The 13,242-nt window shown below is 42.1% G+C and overlaps 1 protein-coding gene across 2 annotated transcripts in view; it reads left to right on the top strand.

Annotated features, from left to right (window-relative positions):
* The window catches only part of lcor (ligand dependent nuclear receptor corepressor), a 74,772-nt gene extending 61,880 nt beyond the window's left edge, over nt 1-12,892 (top strand). For both annotated transcript variants that reach the window (XM_055911762.1, XM_055911761.1), the window contains exons 6-7: nt 3,749-3,836; nt 11,305-12,892. In XM_055911762.1, the coding sequence (XP_055767737.1) occupies nt 3,749-3,836; nt 11,305-12,466 (1,250 nt within the window). In that variant the 3' untranslated portion in view covers nt 12,467-12,892. The remainder of the gene's footprint in view (nt 1-3,748; nt 3,837-11,304) is intronic.
* Nucleotides 12,893-13,242: the final 350 nt, after the last annotated feature.

Genomic DNA, 13,242 nt, shown 5'->3' with positions numbered 1-13,242 from the left:
TAAGGTGAACGCACCAATTTGTAAGTCGCTCTGGATAAGAGCGTCTGCTAAATGACTTAAATGTTAAATGTAAATGTTATATCTCCCCTATATCTCGCATATATCGCCAATATCTCCCCTATATTGACTATATCTCTCCTATATGTTGCTTATATCTCCCCTATATCTCCCTATATCGCCAATATCTCCACTATATTGACTATATCTCCCCTATATGTTGCTTATATCTCCCCTATATCTCGCATATATCGCTTATGTCTCCTATAGCCTCCCTATCTCTTCAATATCTCCCATGTCTTTCCTATGAGCCACTATATATCCCCTATATCTCTACTATATCTCTCCTATATCTCTACCATATCTCCACTATATCTCACTTATATATCCTCTATATCTCCTCTATTTTGCCTATATCTCTGCTGTATCTTGCTTATATCTCCACTATATTGCCTCTAGCTCCTCTATATCTTGCTTATATTGCTCCCTATCGCTCCCCCATATCTCTCCTATATCTCTCCCCATATCTCCCCTATATATCCCCTATATCTCTCTTATATATCTCCTATATCTCTTCTATATCTCTCCCTGTATCTCTCTTATATATCCCCTATATCTCTTTTATATAGCCCCTATATCTCTCTTATATATCCCCTATATCTCTCCTATATCTCTCCCTATATCTCCCCTATATATCCCCTATATCGCTCTTATATATCCCCTATATCTCTTTTATATAGCCCCTATATCTCTCTTATATATCCCCTATATCTCTTCTATATCTCTCCTATATCTCCCCTATATCTCTCCCTATATATCCCCTATATCTCTCTTATATATCCCCTATATCTCTTCTATATCTCCAATATCGCTCCTATATATCCCTTATATCTTCCCTATATCTCCCCTATAGCTCTCTTACAGTTGAAGTTGGAAGTTTACATACACTTAGGTTGGAGTCATTAAAACTCATTTTTTCAACCACTCCACAAATTTCTTGTTAACAAACTATAGTTTTGGCAAGTCGGTTAGGACATCTACTTTGTGCATGACACAAGTAATTTTTCCAACAATTGTTTACAGACAGATTATTTCACTTATAATTAACTGTTTCACAATTCCAGTGGGTCAGATGTTTACATACACACCAGAAAATGATGTCATGGCTTTAGAAGCTAATTAGAGGTGTACCTGTGGATTATTTCAAGGCCTACCTTCAAACTCAGTGCCTCTTTGCTTGACATCATCGGAAAATCAAAAGAAATCAGCAAAGACCTCAGGGGGAAAAAATGGTAGACCTCCACAAGTCTGGTTCATCCTTGGGAGCAATTTCCAAACACCTGAAGGTACCACGTTCATCTGTACAATCAATAGTACGCAAGTATAAACACCATGGGAGCACGCAGCCTTCATACCGCTCAGGAAGGAGACGCGTTCTGTCTCCTAGTGATGAACGTACTTCGGTGCGAAAAGTGCAAATCAATCCCAGAACAACAGCAAATGACCTTGTGAAGATGCTGGAGGAAACAGGTACAAAAGTATCTATATCCACAGTAAAACAAGCCCTATATCGATATAACCTGAAAGGCCGCTCAGCAAGGAAGAAGCCACTGTTCCAAAACCGCCATAAAAAAGCCAGACTGTGGTTTGCAACTGCACATGAAGACAAAGATCGTACTTTTTGGAGAAATGTCCTCTGGTCTGATGAAACAAAAATATAACTATTTGGCCTTAATAACCATCGTTATGTTTGGAAGAAGAAGTAGGAGGCTTGCAAGCCGAAGAACACCATCCCAACCGTGAAGCACGGGGGTGGCAGCATCATGTTGTGGGGGTGCTTTGCTGCAGGAGGGACTGGTGCACTTCACAAAATAGATGGCATCATGAGGAGGAAAATGATGTGGATATATTGAAGCAACATCTCAAGACATCAGTCAGGAAGTTAAAGCTTGGTCTCATGGGTCTTCCAAATGGACAATGACCCCAAGCATACTTCCAATGTTGTGGCAAAATGGCTTAAGGACAACAAAGTCAAGGTATTGTAGTGGCCACCACAAAGCCCTGACCTCAATCCCATAGAAAATGTGTGGCCAGAACTGAAAAAGCGTGTGCGAGCAAGGAGGACTACAAACCTGACTCGGTTACACCAGCTCTGTCAGGAGGAATGGGCCAAAATTCAACAAACTTATTGTGGGAAGCTTGTGGAATGTTTGACCCAATTTAAAGGCAATGCTACCAAATATTAATTGAGTGTATGTAAACTTCTGACCCACTGGGAATGTGATGAAAGAAATAAAAGCTGAAAGAAATCATTCTCTCTACTATTATTCTGACATTTCACATTCGTAAAATAAGGTGGTGATCCTAACTGACCTAAAACAAGGCAGTTTTACAAGGATTACATTTCAGAAATTGTGAAAAACGGAGTTTAAATGTATTTGGCTAAGGTGTATGTAAACTTCCGACTTCCACTGTATCTCTTCTATATCCCCTATATCTCTCCTATATCCTATATAGTCCCTATAGCTCTACTATATCCCTATATCTCCCATATTGACTATATATCCTATATATTCCCTATAGCTCCCCTATAACTCTCTAATATCCCATATACCTCCTATCTCTCTGATATCTTCCATCTCCCCTATAGGTCTTCTATCTCGACTATATCTCCCCTATAATTTCTCTTTATTCCTATAACTTGTAACTTAACTCACCTAGAACTATGGTAAGGCAACACCAAACTGGCCAGGACAGGACTGTACTTTCCTACAATTATCCTTTAACTCCCATACATATTTTCTCAAACTTTTTTATAATCCGAACATCCCCTGTAACTTTCCCGAACAATCCCTAGAAATCCCCCACAACCTGTAATTGGACCAGGAAAAGTTGTATAGAGCCAAACAGACTGGGCCAAATGAAAACTACTAGTATCCTAATTCTAACAAACAGTTGGAGGCTGAATGCCAAGTAGCGTTATGCTGAAAAATAGATTTTTGAATCTTAAAAACATTAACCCCCATGCCTTAAAATCCCTCTTGCCCTATAGACATTTGGCCTGGATTATCCTCTAATGCCTGTGACCATATATTGTATTATAGTGTTTTTATGTATGCCCCCCCACACACACCCATAAACACACACACACACACACACACACACACACACACACACACACACACACACACACACACACACACACACACACACACACACACACACACACACACACACACACACACACACACACAGAGAGAAATTCATTTTAATATCACAACCTTGTTTTGTCCAACCAAAAAGCCCTAAAGATTAAAGAGGTCCTTCAGCTCTGTTCAGACGGACAGGTCATCAGACAGGTCATCAGACAGGTCAGCTGCACTCTGGGGATTACTAACCCGTGGAGGAGGGGGAGTGTTTGTGTGTGTGTGTGGTTCAGTCAGTGGAAAGAGGAATATAATAGTTATTACTCTTTAAACAAAGAGCAGAATGCAGGGAACGGTAATGATTCTTTTCACTATTTATTCATATGATTTTCAATGTTGTATTCTTCTCCTGGAGTCCTTTCTCATTTCCAGTGATTTATAGAGGAACAGAAACAGCTATTATTGAACGACACATTTACTATGTTAATTACATTAATTTAAAAAGTCCCAATCAATTGAAGTCAAGTTATACAGTACATACTTAGATACACTGATGAACTGTGCCCTAAAACAGTGTGTGTGTATCTGTGTATGCTAATCCTCAGATGGAGTCCTAGACCTCTCCACCAAGAAGGCCCACGGCACCGTCCTCAAAAACTCTCACAGTTACACCCTATCGCCCACAGTCAAGGGGTAAGACACACACCACACACACACACACACACACACACACACACACACACACACACACACACACACACACACACACACACACACACACACACACACACACACACACACACACACACACACACACACACACACACACACGCCACACACACACGCCACACACACACGCCACACACACACGCCACACACACACACACACCTCCACCTCCACCTCCACCGATGTTATGAACAATCATTGTAGTGATCAATGTGTTATTTCCCATTGGTTTCCAAGATAAACAACTCTTGTTACGTTACGATGTCAAGGGCTTTCAGCGTCGGAAGAGAACTAACCCTAACCCTCATCCATTATCAGTATGATTACAGTACCTAGGTATTTATAAGTAACTAACCCTCATCCATTATCAGTATGATTACAGTACCTAGGTATTTATAAGTAACTAACCCTCATCCATTATCAGTATGATTACAGTACCTAGGTATTTATAAGTAACTAACCCTCATCCATTATCAGTATGATTACAGTACCTAGGTATTTATAAGTAACTAACCCTCATCCATTATCAGTATGATTACAGTACCTAGGTATTTATAAGTAACTAACCCTCATCCATTATCAGTATGATTACAGTACCTAGGTATTTATAAGTAACTAACCCTCATCCATTATCAGTATGATTACAGTACCTAGGTATTTATAAGTAACTAACCCTCATCCATTATCAGTATGATTACAGTACCTAGGTATTTATAAGTAACTAACCCTCATCCATTATCAGTATGATTACAGTACCTAGGTATTTATAAGTAACTAACCCTCATCCATTATCAGTATGATTACAGTACCTAGGTATTTATAAGTAACTAACCCTCATCCATTATCAGTATGATTACAGTACCTAGGTATTTATAAGTAACTAACCCTCATCCATTATCAGTATGATTACAGTACCTAGGTATTTATAAGTAACTAACCCTCATCCATTATCAGTATGATTACAGTACCTAGGTATTTATAAGTAACTAACCCTCATCCATTATCAGTATGATTACAGTACCTAGGTATTTATAAGTAACTAACCCTCATCCATTATCAGTATGATTACAGTACCTAGGTATTTATAAGTAACTAACCCTCATCCATTATCAGTATGATTACAGTACCTAGGTATTTATTAGTAACTAACCCTCATCCATTATCAGTATGATTACAGTACCTAGGTATTTATTAGTAACTAACCCTCATCCATTATCAGTATGATTACAGTACCTAGGTATTTATAAGTAACTAACTCTCTCTTCTCTATCCCGCTTTTATTTACTTGCCCACATTGTCGTGGTGGATTTTATTGATACCTGAGTGTTTTGCCTTCAAGTCATATTTGCATGATTAACACACCGTACAAACTTTGTTTTCCTGCTTTAAATGAGAATAAATCACCTGTGTAACTATGGAATAGACCTTGGAATGATTAGAACACACAGAAGGTCAGAGATGGATTTGAGCGGCTCGATACATGTTATCGCCCCAAAGCGATAATGTATGGTGAGGGTGGTGTGTGTAATCTGCTGTAAGACACCTCGTTGGTGTATCAGAAGCAGCGTTGGTGGTTTGGGATTCTCTAATGATCAGGTCATGTAATATTAACTAAAGAGGGGGATGAGGAACTGGATGTACCATCCTCCCTCGCTCCACCCCTCCTCCCTCGCTCCACCCCTCCTCCCTCGCTCCACCCCTCCTCCCTCGCTCCACCCCTCCTCCACCCCCCCTCCTCCCTCGCTCCACCCCTCCTCCACCCCCCCCCCCCTCCCTCGCTCCACCCCTCCTCCACCCCCCCCTCCTCCCTCGCTCCACACGTCCTCCATCCCTCCACCCTTCCTCCTGGACCACAGATATATTACCAAACACAGATCATCTCACTCATTTAGCTGACCCCTTTATTTTACAGTGTGAAAATTAACCAAGTATTTACTTACACAATCAAATTATAACAGTATCCTTTAAAAAGATCATGACACCATAATAACCAATACATCACTAGTTTGTTCATTTTAGTTTCACAACAGCAAACAAGTGCCACTAGTCACCATACACCATTAACCACCACTGTGTGTAGACTACAGTTGACTAAACACATTAGACATTTCTGCAAATGTATAATTATTATTTAAAAAAAAATCATATTTACATAAGTATTCAGACCTTTTACTCAGTACTGTGTGAGGCACCTTTGTAAACGATTACAGCCTGGAGTCTTCTTGGGTATGACGCTACAAGCTTGGCCACACCTGTATTTGGGGAGTTTCTCCCATTCAGTTATTTTCAGGTCTCTCCAGAGATGTTCGATCGGGTTCAAGTCCGGGCTCTGGCTGGGCCACTCAAGGACTTTCAGAGACTTGTCCCGAAGTCACTCCTGCATTGTCTTGGCTGTGTGCTTAAGGTCGTTGTCCTATTGGACGGTGAACCTTTTCCCCAGTCTGAGGTCCTGAGTACTCTGGAGCAGGTTTTCATCAAGGATCTCTCTGTACTTTGCTCCGTTCACCTTTCCTCCATCCTGACTAGTCTCCCAGTCCCTGTCACTGAAAAACATCCCCACAACACCATGTTTCACTGTTGGGATGGTGCCAGGTTTCCTCCAGAAGTGACGCTTGGCATTCAGGCCAAAGAGTTCAATCTTGGTTTCATCAGACCAGAGAATCTTGTTTCTCATGGTCTGAGAATCCTTTAGGTGCCTTTTGGAAAACTCCAAGCGGGCTATCATGTGCCTTTTACTGAGTGGCTTCTGTCTGGCCACTCTACCATAATGGCCTGTTTGGTAGAGTGCTGCAGAGATGGTTGTCCTTCTGGAAGGTTCTCCCATCTCCACAGAGGAGCTCTGTCAGAGTGACCATCGGGTTTTTGGTCACCTCCCTGACCAAGGCCCTTCTCCCCCGATTGCTCAGTTTGCTCAGTCTATCTAGCAAGTGTATTCTTGGTTCTAAACTTCTTCCGTTTAAGAATGATGGAGGCCACGGTGTTCTTGGGGACCGTCAATGCTACAGAAATGTTTTGTTACCCTTCCCCAGATCTGTGCCTCGACACAATCTTGTCTCTGAGCTCTAAGGACAATTCCTTCAACCCCATGGCTTTGTTTTTGCTCTGACTAGCACTGTCAACTGTGGGACCTTATGGGACCATAAGGTGGGACCACAGGTGTGTGCCAATCAATTGAATTTACCACAGGTGGACTCTAATCAAGTTGTAGAAACATCTCAAGAATGATCAATGGAAGCAGGATGCATCTGAGCTCAATTTTGAGTCTCATAGCAAAGGGTCTGCATACTTATGTAAATAAGGTATTTCTGTTTTTTATTTTTCATAAAAGTGAAAAAATTGGTGTAAATCAATGAGGGAAAAAATCATTTTATCCATTTTAGAATAAGGCTGTAATGTAACAAAATGTAGAAAAAGTCAAGGGGTCTGAATACTTTCCGAATGCACTGTATAGTGTAGACTATATGGTGTAGACTATATGGTGTAGACTATAGTAGATTATATGATGTAGACTGTGTGGTGTAGATTGTGTGGTGTAGACTAGACAAAATGGTGTAGACCATACGGTGTAGACTATAGTAGACTATAAGATGTAGACTGTATGGTGCAGCCCTCATTACTGTGAAACCACCTTCTAACTCCCTCATCAAGTATATTCTAAATGTCATTGTAAAACATAACTACTTCATCAGGGATGTGTGTGTGTCATTATTACCTCATCAGGGGTATCCATACACTGGATTTACAGATGTCGGATCTTCATTTGAGCCAGTTTGCTACAGCAGGAAAATAATCCTGTAGCAACAGGAAATGTTAATTATATTGTGGATTATAATTAATGGACATTTTTGTCGGGGTTGATACATTTTTCTGGAATTTCAAAGTGGAAATTACAAACTTGAGAATCCTTTTTAAAACTCAAATACACTACAGGTTTGCAATTCTCAGCAACAAAAGAGTGATCAAATTAAGATCCAACGTGTGTACTTGTTTTGGACATATGCATGTCCATATGGCAGACGTATAGGATAAAGCAGAGTTTGGTAGAAAGCGTTTTTTTCTTCACAGGATTTGGTTGCTGACGTCCTCAGTGCTAAGGCTCATTCACTATCTGTCTACACTTCCCCTTCCATTCTGATTGACATATCTATGGTCCTATTTAGAAGGTAGCATTGAGCTGTCACTCTGCTCGTCTGCGGGGGACTGGGATGTGTGCTTCCTGCTTAAAGGCTACTGTTGCTATGGTTACATACTGAACAGTACCCGACACCAAGGTCAGAAAAAAGTCACTTCTTTCTCAGGTAGTTCAGAAATAGAAACGCTAAGACACGTCGCGGAAATGTAATTTGGGAGCTTTGGCACAGGTTTCATAGTAAACAGAATGTTCTTTCTAGCCCTTATAGGAACAACTTTCAGGTCAACATAATGGAAAGGAGAAAGGGAGCTCAAAAGGACAGATTTTCTAAAATAATGAGTGGAGAAAAAACTGAGCATCCTTGTGTTGCTCAACCCTTTTTGTGACTATTTCTATACAAGACATGCCAAGGTTAATTCTCCTTTAGCTGGGAACTAGACCTCTCTGCCGTCAACTCCAACCGCAGCCATTGTCTATTGTGTTGTCAGGTGAATTCTATGACACAGTTACTATGTACAGTTTATCCTATACCGTTAATTGCAACCTGATCACAATGCGCTCCATTCTGCGCCCTCTATACCGTCTCAGGCAAATGAGTCTTTATCCCAGGGAAGCATTGGTATTATGATCCTGGTAATTCATGCTGTGTGTCCTTGATGTTTTCCCTCCTCTCATTGTCCTCACGTTATTTGTTAGTGTAGCAGACTGTGTGTGTGTTCTCTGTTAACTCAGTACATGACTCTCTATCTTTTAAACAGCATTAAGATTCAATAACATTTAAATCACTTTTTTATTTTTGTATTTTTCGTGGTAAAGTAAAGTTGCTTGGTTGATTTTTAACCAAATTGAATTTTAAATGTCCATGTAAATGGATAGTTACGCTTCATGCAAGATGGGGACCAAGAAACAACAAAGCATTGCAGTTCACTTTAAATAAGTTTGTCTCTGCGTGAAACAAAATGATTTGAATGAAATTGAGTTTGAAAAAGACAGACACTAAATTAAATGGTTGACACGAGTAAGTTAGCTCTAATTACCTAATATAAAAGTGACTCACTCTGTCACAACATGCATGTTTTACACATGGTCCAAAAAATATAGGAAATTAGTGTTAATTGTCTCTTTTTCTCTGTGTCTCATGAGCACCTTAATTGTTAAAGATGGGAGATATCGTGCTGTAATGAGCGTAATATAGCTCCGGCTACATCCACTTTGCACAGTAAATATAATTCATCAGACACTGTTTTCATCCCAACTAGCACCCTATTCCCTTTGTAGTGCCCTATAGGCCCTGGTCAGAAGTAGTGCACTACATAGGGATTCGGTGCCATTTGGGATGCAAGCAGCCACTCTCTCCCATGTAATGAGACCATATGGAACAGCTAACGAGTTATAATCCGTATGATGGCAACTACTTTGTCAAGCTGACAAGATATATAACTAGCTAATAGCCAACACAAGTTTACAGCCAAAACATTTTCTCAAATGGGATTTTTGCTCAAATGTAATGAATTGAAATGGAGATTGAACGCCTACCATCACGCCAGGAAGTCAATTGAATTTCAATTAAAGGTACTGTCTCTAAATTGAAGGGACTATATAAGTAGTTATTTGCGTCTATACTATATCTAGTAATCATGAAATTAAAGGGGCAGTCAAAACAATCACAAAGCAATTCTCCCTTACCCTGTTTCAGTAAAAATCGGAGAAATGTAACCACTCTCAAATTCATAGACAGAGCTACAGATGTATGATCATAATTTGACCTACAGTGCATTCGGAAAGTATTCAGATCCCCTGACATTTTCCACATTTTGTTACATTACAGCCTTATTCTAAAATGGATGACATACTTTTGTTCCTCATTAATGTACACACAATACCCCATAAGGACAAAGAGAAAACATGATTTTAAACCTTTTTGGAAATGTATTAAAAATAAACAACAGAACACGCTTGGAGATTGAAAACAGATCGCCGAAAGGCACCTAAAGACTCTCAGACCATGAGAAACAAGATTCTCTGGTCTGATGAAACCAGATTCAACTCTTTGGCCTGAATGCCAAGCGTCACTTCTGGAGGAAACCTGGCACCATCCCTACGGTGAAGCATGGTGGTGGCAGCATCATGCTGTGGGGATGTTTTTCAGCAGCAGGAAGTAGGAGACTAGTCAGGATTGAGGGAAAGATGAACGGAGTAAAGTAAAGAGAGACTGGGACCTCAGACTGGGGCAAAGGTTCCCTTTCCAACAGGACAACGACCCTAAGCAGACAGCCAAGACAATGAGGAGTGGCTTTGGGACAAGTCTCTGAATGTCCTTGAGTGGCCCAGCCAGAGCCCAGACTTGAACCCAATCAAACATCTCTGGAGAGACCTGAAAATAGCTGTGTAGTGACACACCCCATTCAACCTGACAGAGCTTGAGAGGATCTGCAGAGAAGAATGAGAGAAACTCCCCAAATACAGGTGTGCCAAGCTTGTAGCGTGATGCCCAAGAAGACTCAAGGCTGTAATTGCTGCCAAAGGTGCTTCAACAAAGTACTGAGTATAGGGTCTGAATACTTATGTAAATGTGCTAATTCAGTTTTCTATTTGTAACAAAATGTGCAAAAAGTCAAGGGGTCTGAATAGTTTCCGAAAGCACTGTATATTTGCAGAAAAATTCTCTGCAACAAAAGAGTGATCAAAATAAGATCCTACATCTGTATGGATGCACGGACTGACCATCCATGATGTCAGACTTATAGTTTTCAGCATGTTTCACATGTAGTGTTTGTTTACATTCATTTTTTTACAAACATGGGAGTATTACAAGCTTACATTTTGGGTTCTGATGGGGTACAATTATCCTCATGAGGCATTTATAAGTGATATTCTTCAAGAATCAGTGGGTACCTCTAATTCAGGAGTCCAGAAATTGATGTAATAACGGCAGATTGCTCCTTTAAAGTGTGGGAGATGAAGTTATCATTTAGATTTTGCATGTTTACGGTTACATGTTTACGGTTACATGTTTACTGTAATATGTTTACTGTAATATGTTTACTGCCGAAGAGTTTTGCTGAAATAAACCCCCTAAACAATGACATATTATGGAAGAAAGTTCAACTTTCTTCCATTAAAAAAAACAAGGTAATATTATTTAAAAACCAAGTGGTACTTTTAGTTTGTTGGCATTAACAATCAGTAGAGTAGTGTAATTTTAACCTGTAGTTTTCGGTTTATTACAATTCACTTTCTGAATTGACTGATTTGAGTACTTCCAAGTTAACACCCCTCTCTTCTCTTTTCCCTCCAATCAGGCGTGCCCTGAGAGTTGAGCACTCCTTTCGGGACGTGGAGGACGATGACATGCTGCCGAGAAGCTTACAGGACGGGCTGAGGGACAGCTACGTCAGTTCTACCCCCCTCAAGCCCCCATTGGCCCATTCGCTGCTTAAAAAGGAGGAGCTCCTCAGCCAGAAGCACCGCCTCCTCGGCCAGCCTCCCACTCCCTCATTGACTAGTCTGGAGGCAGCGGGGCTTCTCAACCACGGGAACAAAGGGAACCACGTGCAGCCCCACCCCCTCCTGGCACGGGACGGCTCTCCTTGGGGTTCCTCCAGCGGTAAAGCCCACCACCACCAACTGGACAGCCTGCTGAGGCTGAAGCAGGCCAGCGCCATCCTCTCAGACCTCCAAGACCTGCCTCTGTTCTTGGACAACCACCACCACGGGGCGTTCTCCTCCAAGAGCTCCTCCGGAGGTGGCCTCCGCCACCACCATGGCTCCACCAAGACCCACCATGAGGTGGTGGTGAAGAGGGAGCCGGGAGGCCACCACTCCCCGCCCGTGGACCTGAAGATCCCCCAGGTGAGGGGCATGGACCTGTCATGGGACTCCCATGCCTCAGACCTGTACGGGTACGGGGCCATGGTGGTGGGCGCCGGGGGCCACGGTGGGGTGGAGAATGCTTTGAGCAGGAAGCTGAGGGTCATCCTGCCCAAGCACAACCGTCGTGCCGGTAGCCTGAGAGGCAGCCTGGGAGGTTTTCTGGATGGGGCGGCAGACTACTGGAGCTCCGACGTGGACCAGGGGACCTCCGGGCAACCATACCCGACCTCCGACCCCGAGGGCGACCCGTGCTCTAAGCAGCCCAGGAAGAAGAGGGGGCGCTACCGCCAGTACAACAGCCAGATCTTAGAAGAGGCCATCGGCATGGTGATGGGCGGGAAGATGAGCGTGTCCAAGGCCCAGAACATGTACGGGATCCCTCACAGCACACTGGAGTACAAGGTGAAGGAGCGACTGGGCACACTGAAGAACCCTCCTAAGAAGAAGCTCAAATTGACCTTGAGGATGGGAGGACAGGATTCCGCCGCCGAGTCAGAGACCACGCCAACCGCGACGCCGCGAGAGGTTGCGCCTCCGGAGGCCGCCGACCTGAACCAGGAGCAAAAAATGAAAATGGAATTTGAAGATTAACTGAGAAACAACGACGACGACGAATCCTCCCCACCTTTCCCCTTATATATGTATAAAAACACCTTCACATTAAGACTAAAGTCATTGGAAACAAATGGAGCTTTATTTGTGCCAATTTACTGTTGCAGTATCTGGGTGAGCACAAGCGCAGGGATATGAGGAGGATTCTAAAACAAGCTGGAGATGAAAACTAAACCAATCGGCTGGTTCTGCGGTTGTCGTTTTGACACTGCACATTAGTTTAGCTTTTATATCAAGCGGCGAAACAAATGCATCAAAAGCCACGAGTGACGTGACAATTATTAATTACAGTTTGTAAAGCATGTTGATTATCCCCCCCAAAACCCTAACTCCCCCTATTCTGAACTTGATACACTGACCCTGCATTGCTTTTAAATGCAGTCCGGGCTGCGGAAAAATTAGGGGGGGTTAAAAATGAACCCTTTTGAACAAACTATTATGGTCCTTGAACCCCCCCCCCCCCCCCCCCCCCCCTCTCATTTAAGTACTAGTACCAATTGGTAAGTGACCTGTCTCCTATGTTTTGAACCAACTCTAAAACTAGTAATGTCACAGGAAGCTCTCTCACCAGGAAGCTGAATCAAAACCGCATTATTTCTATCGCCAGGTAGCCATTGCTCTTTAACAAACGCAAAACTTTCTTTCCTCCTTCGATATTCTGCTACTCTTTAAAAGTGAACGAAAGCAACATTGGCCGCATCCTTTTTAAAGTAAAGACACAAAATAGTCAATCAGGGATGCATGTTCGTAAGTTT

This window comes from Salvelinus fontinalis, unplaced genomic scaffold, assembly GCF_029448725.1.
Source record: "Salvelinus fontinalis isolate EN_2023a unplaced genomic scaffold, ASM2944872v1 scaffold_0090, whole genome shotgun sequence".
Taxonomy (NCBI): Eukaryota; Metazoa; Chordata; class Actinopteri; order Salmoniformes; family Salmonidae; genus Salvelinus; species Salvelinus fontinalis.
The sequence above is the reverse complement of the archived record's forward strand: the minus strand, read 5'-3'. Positions and strand labels throughout refer to the sequence as shown.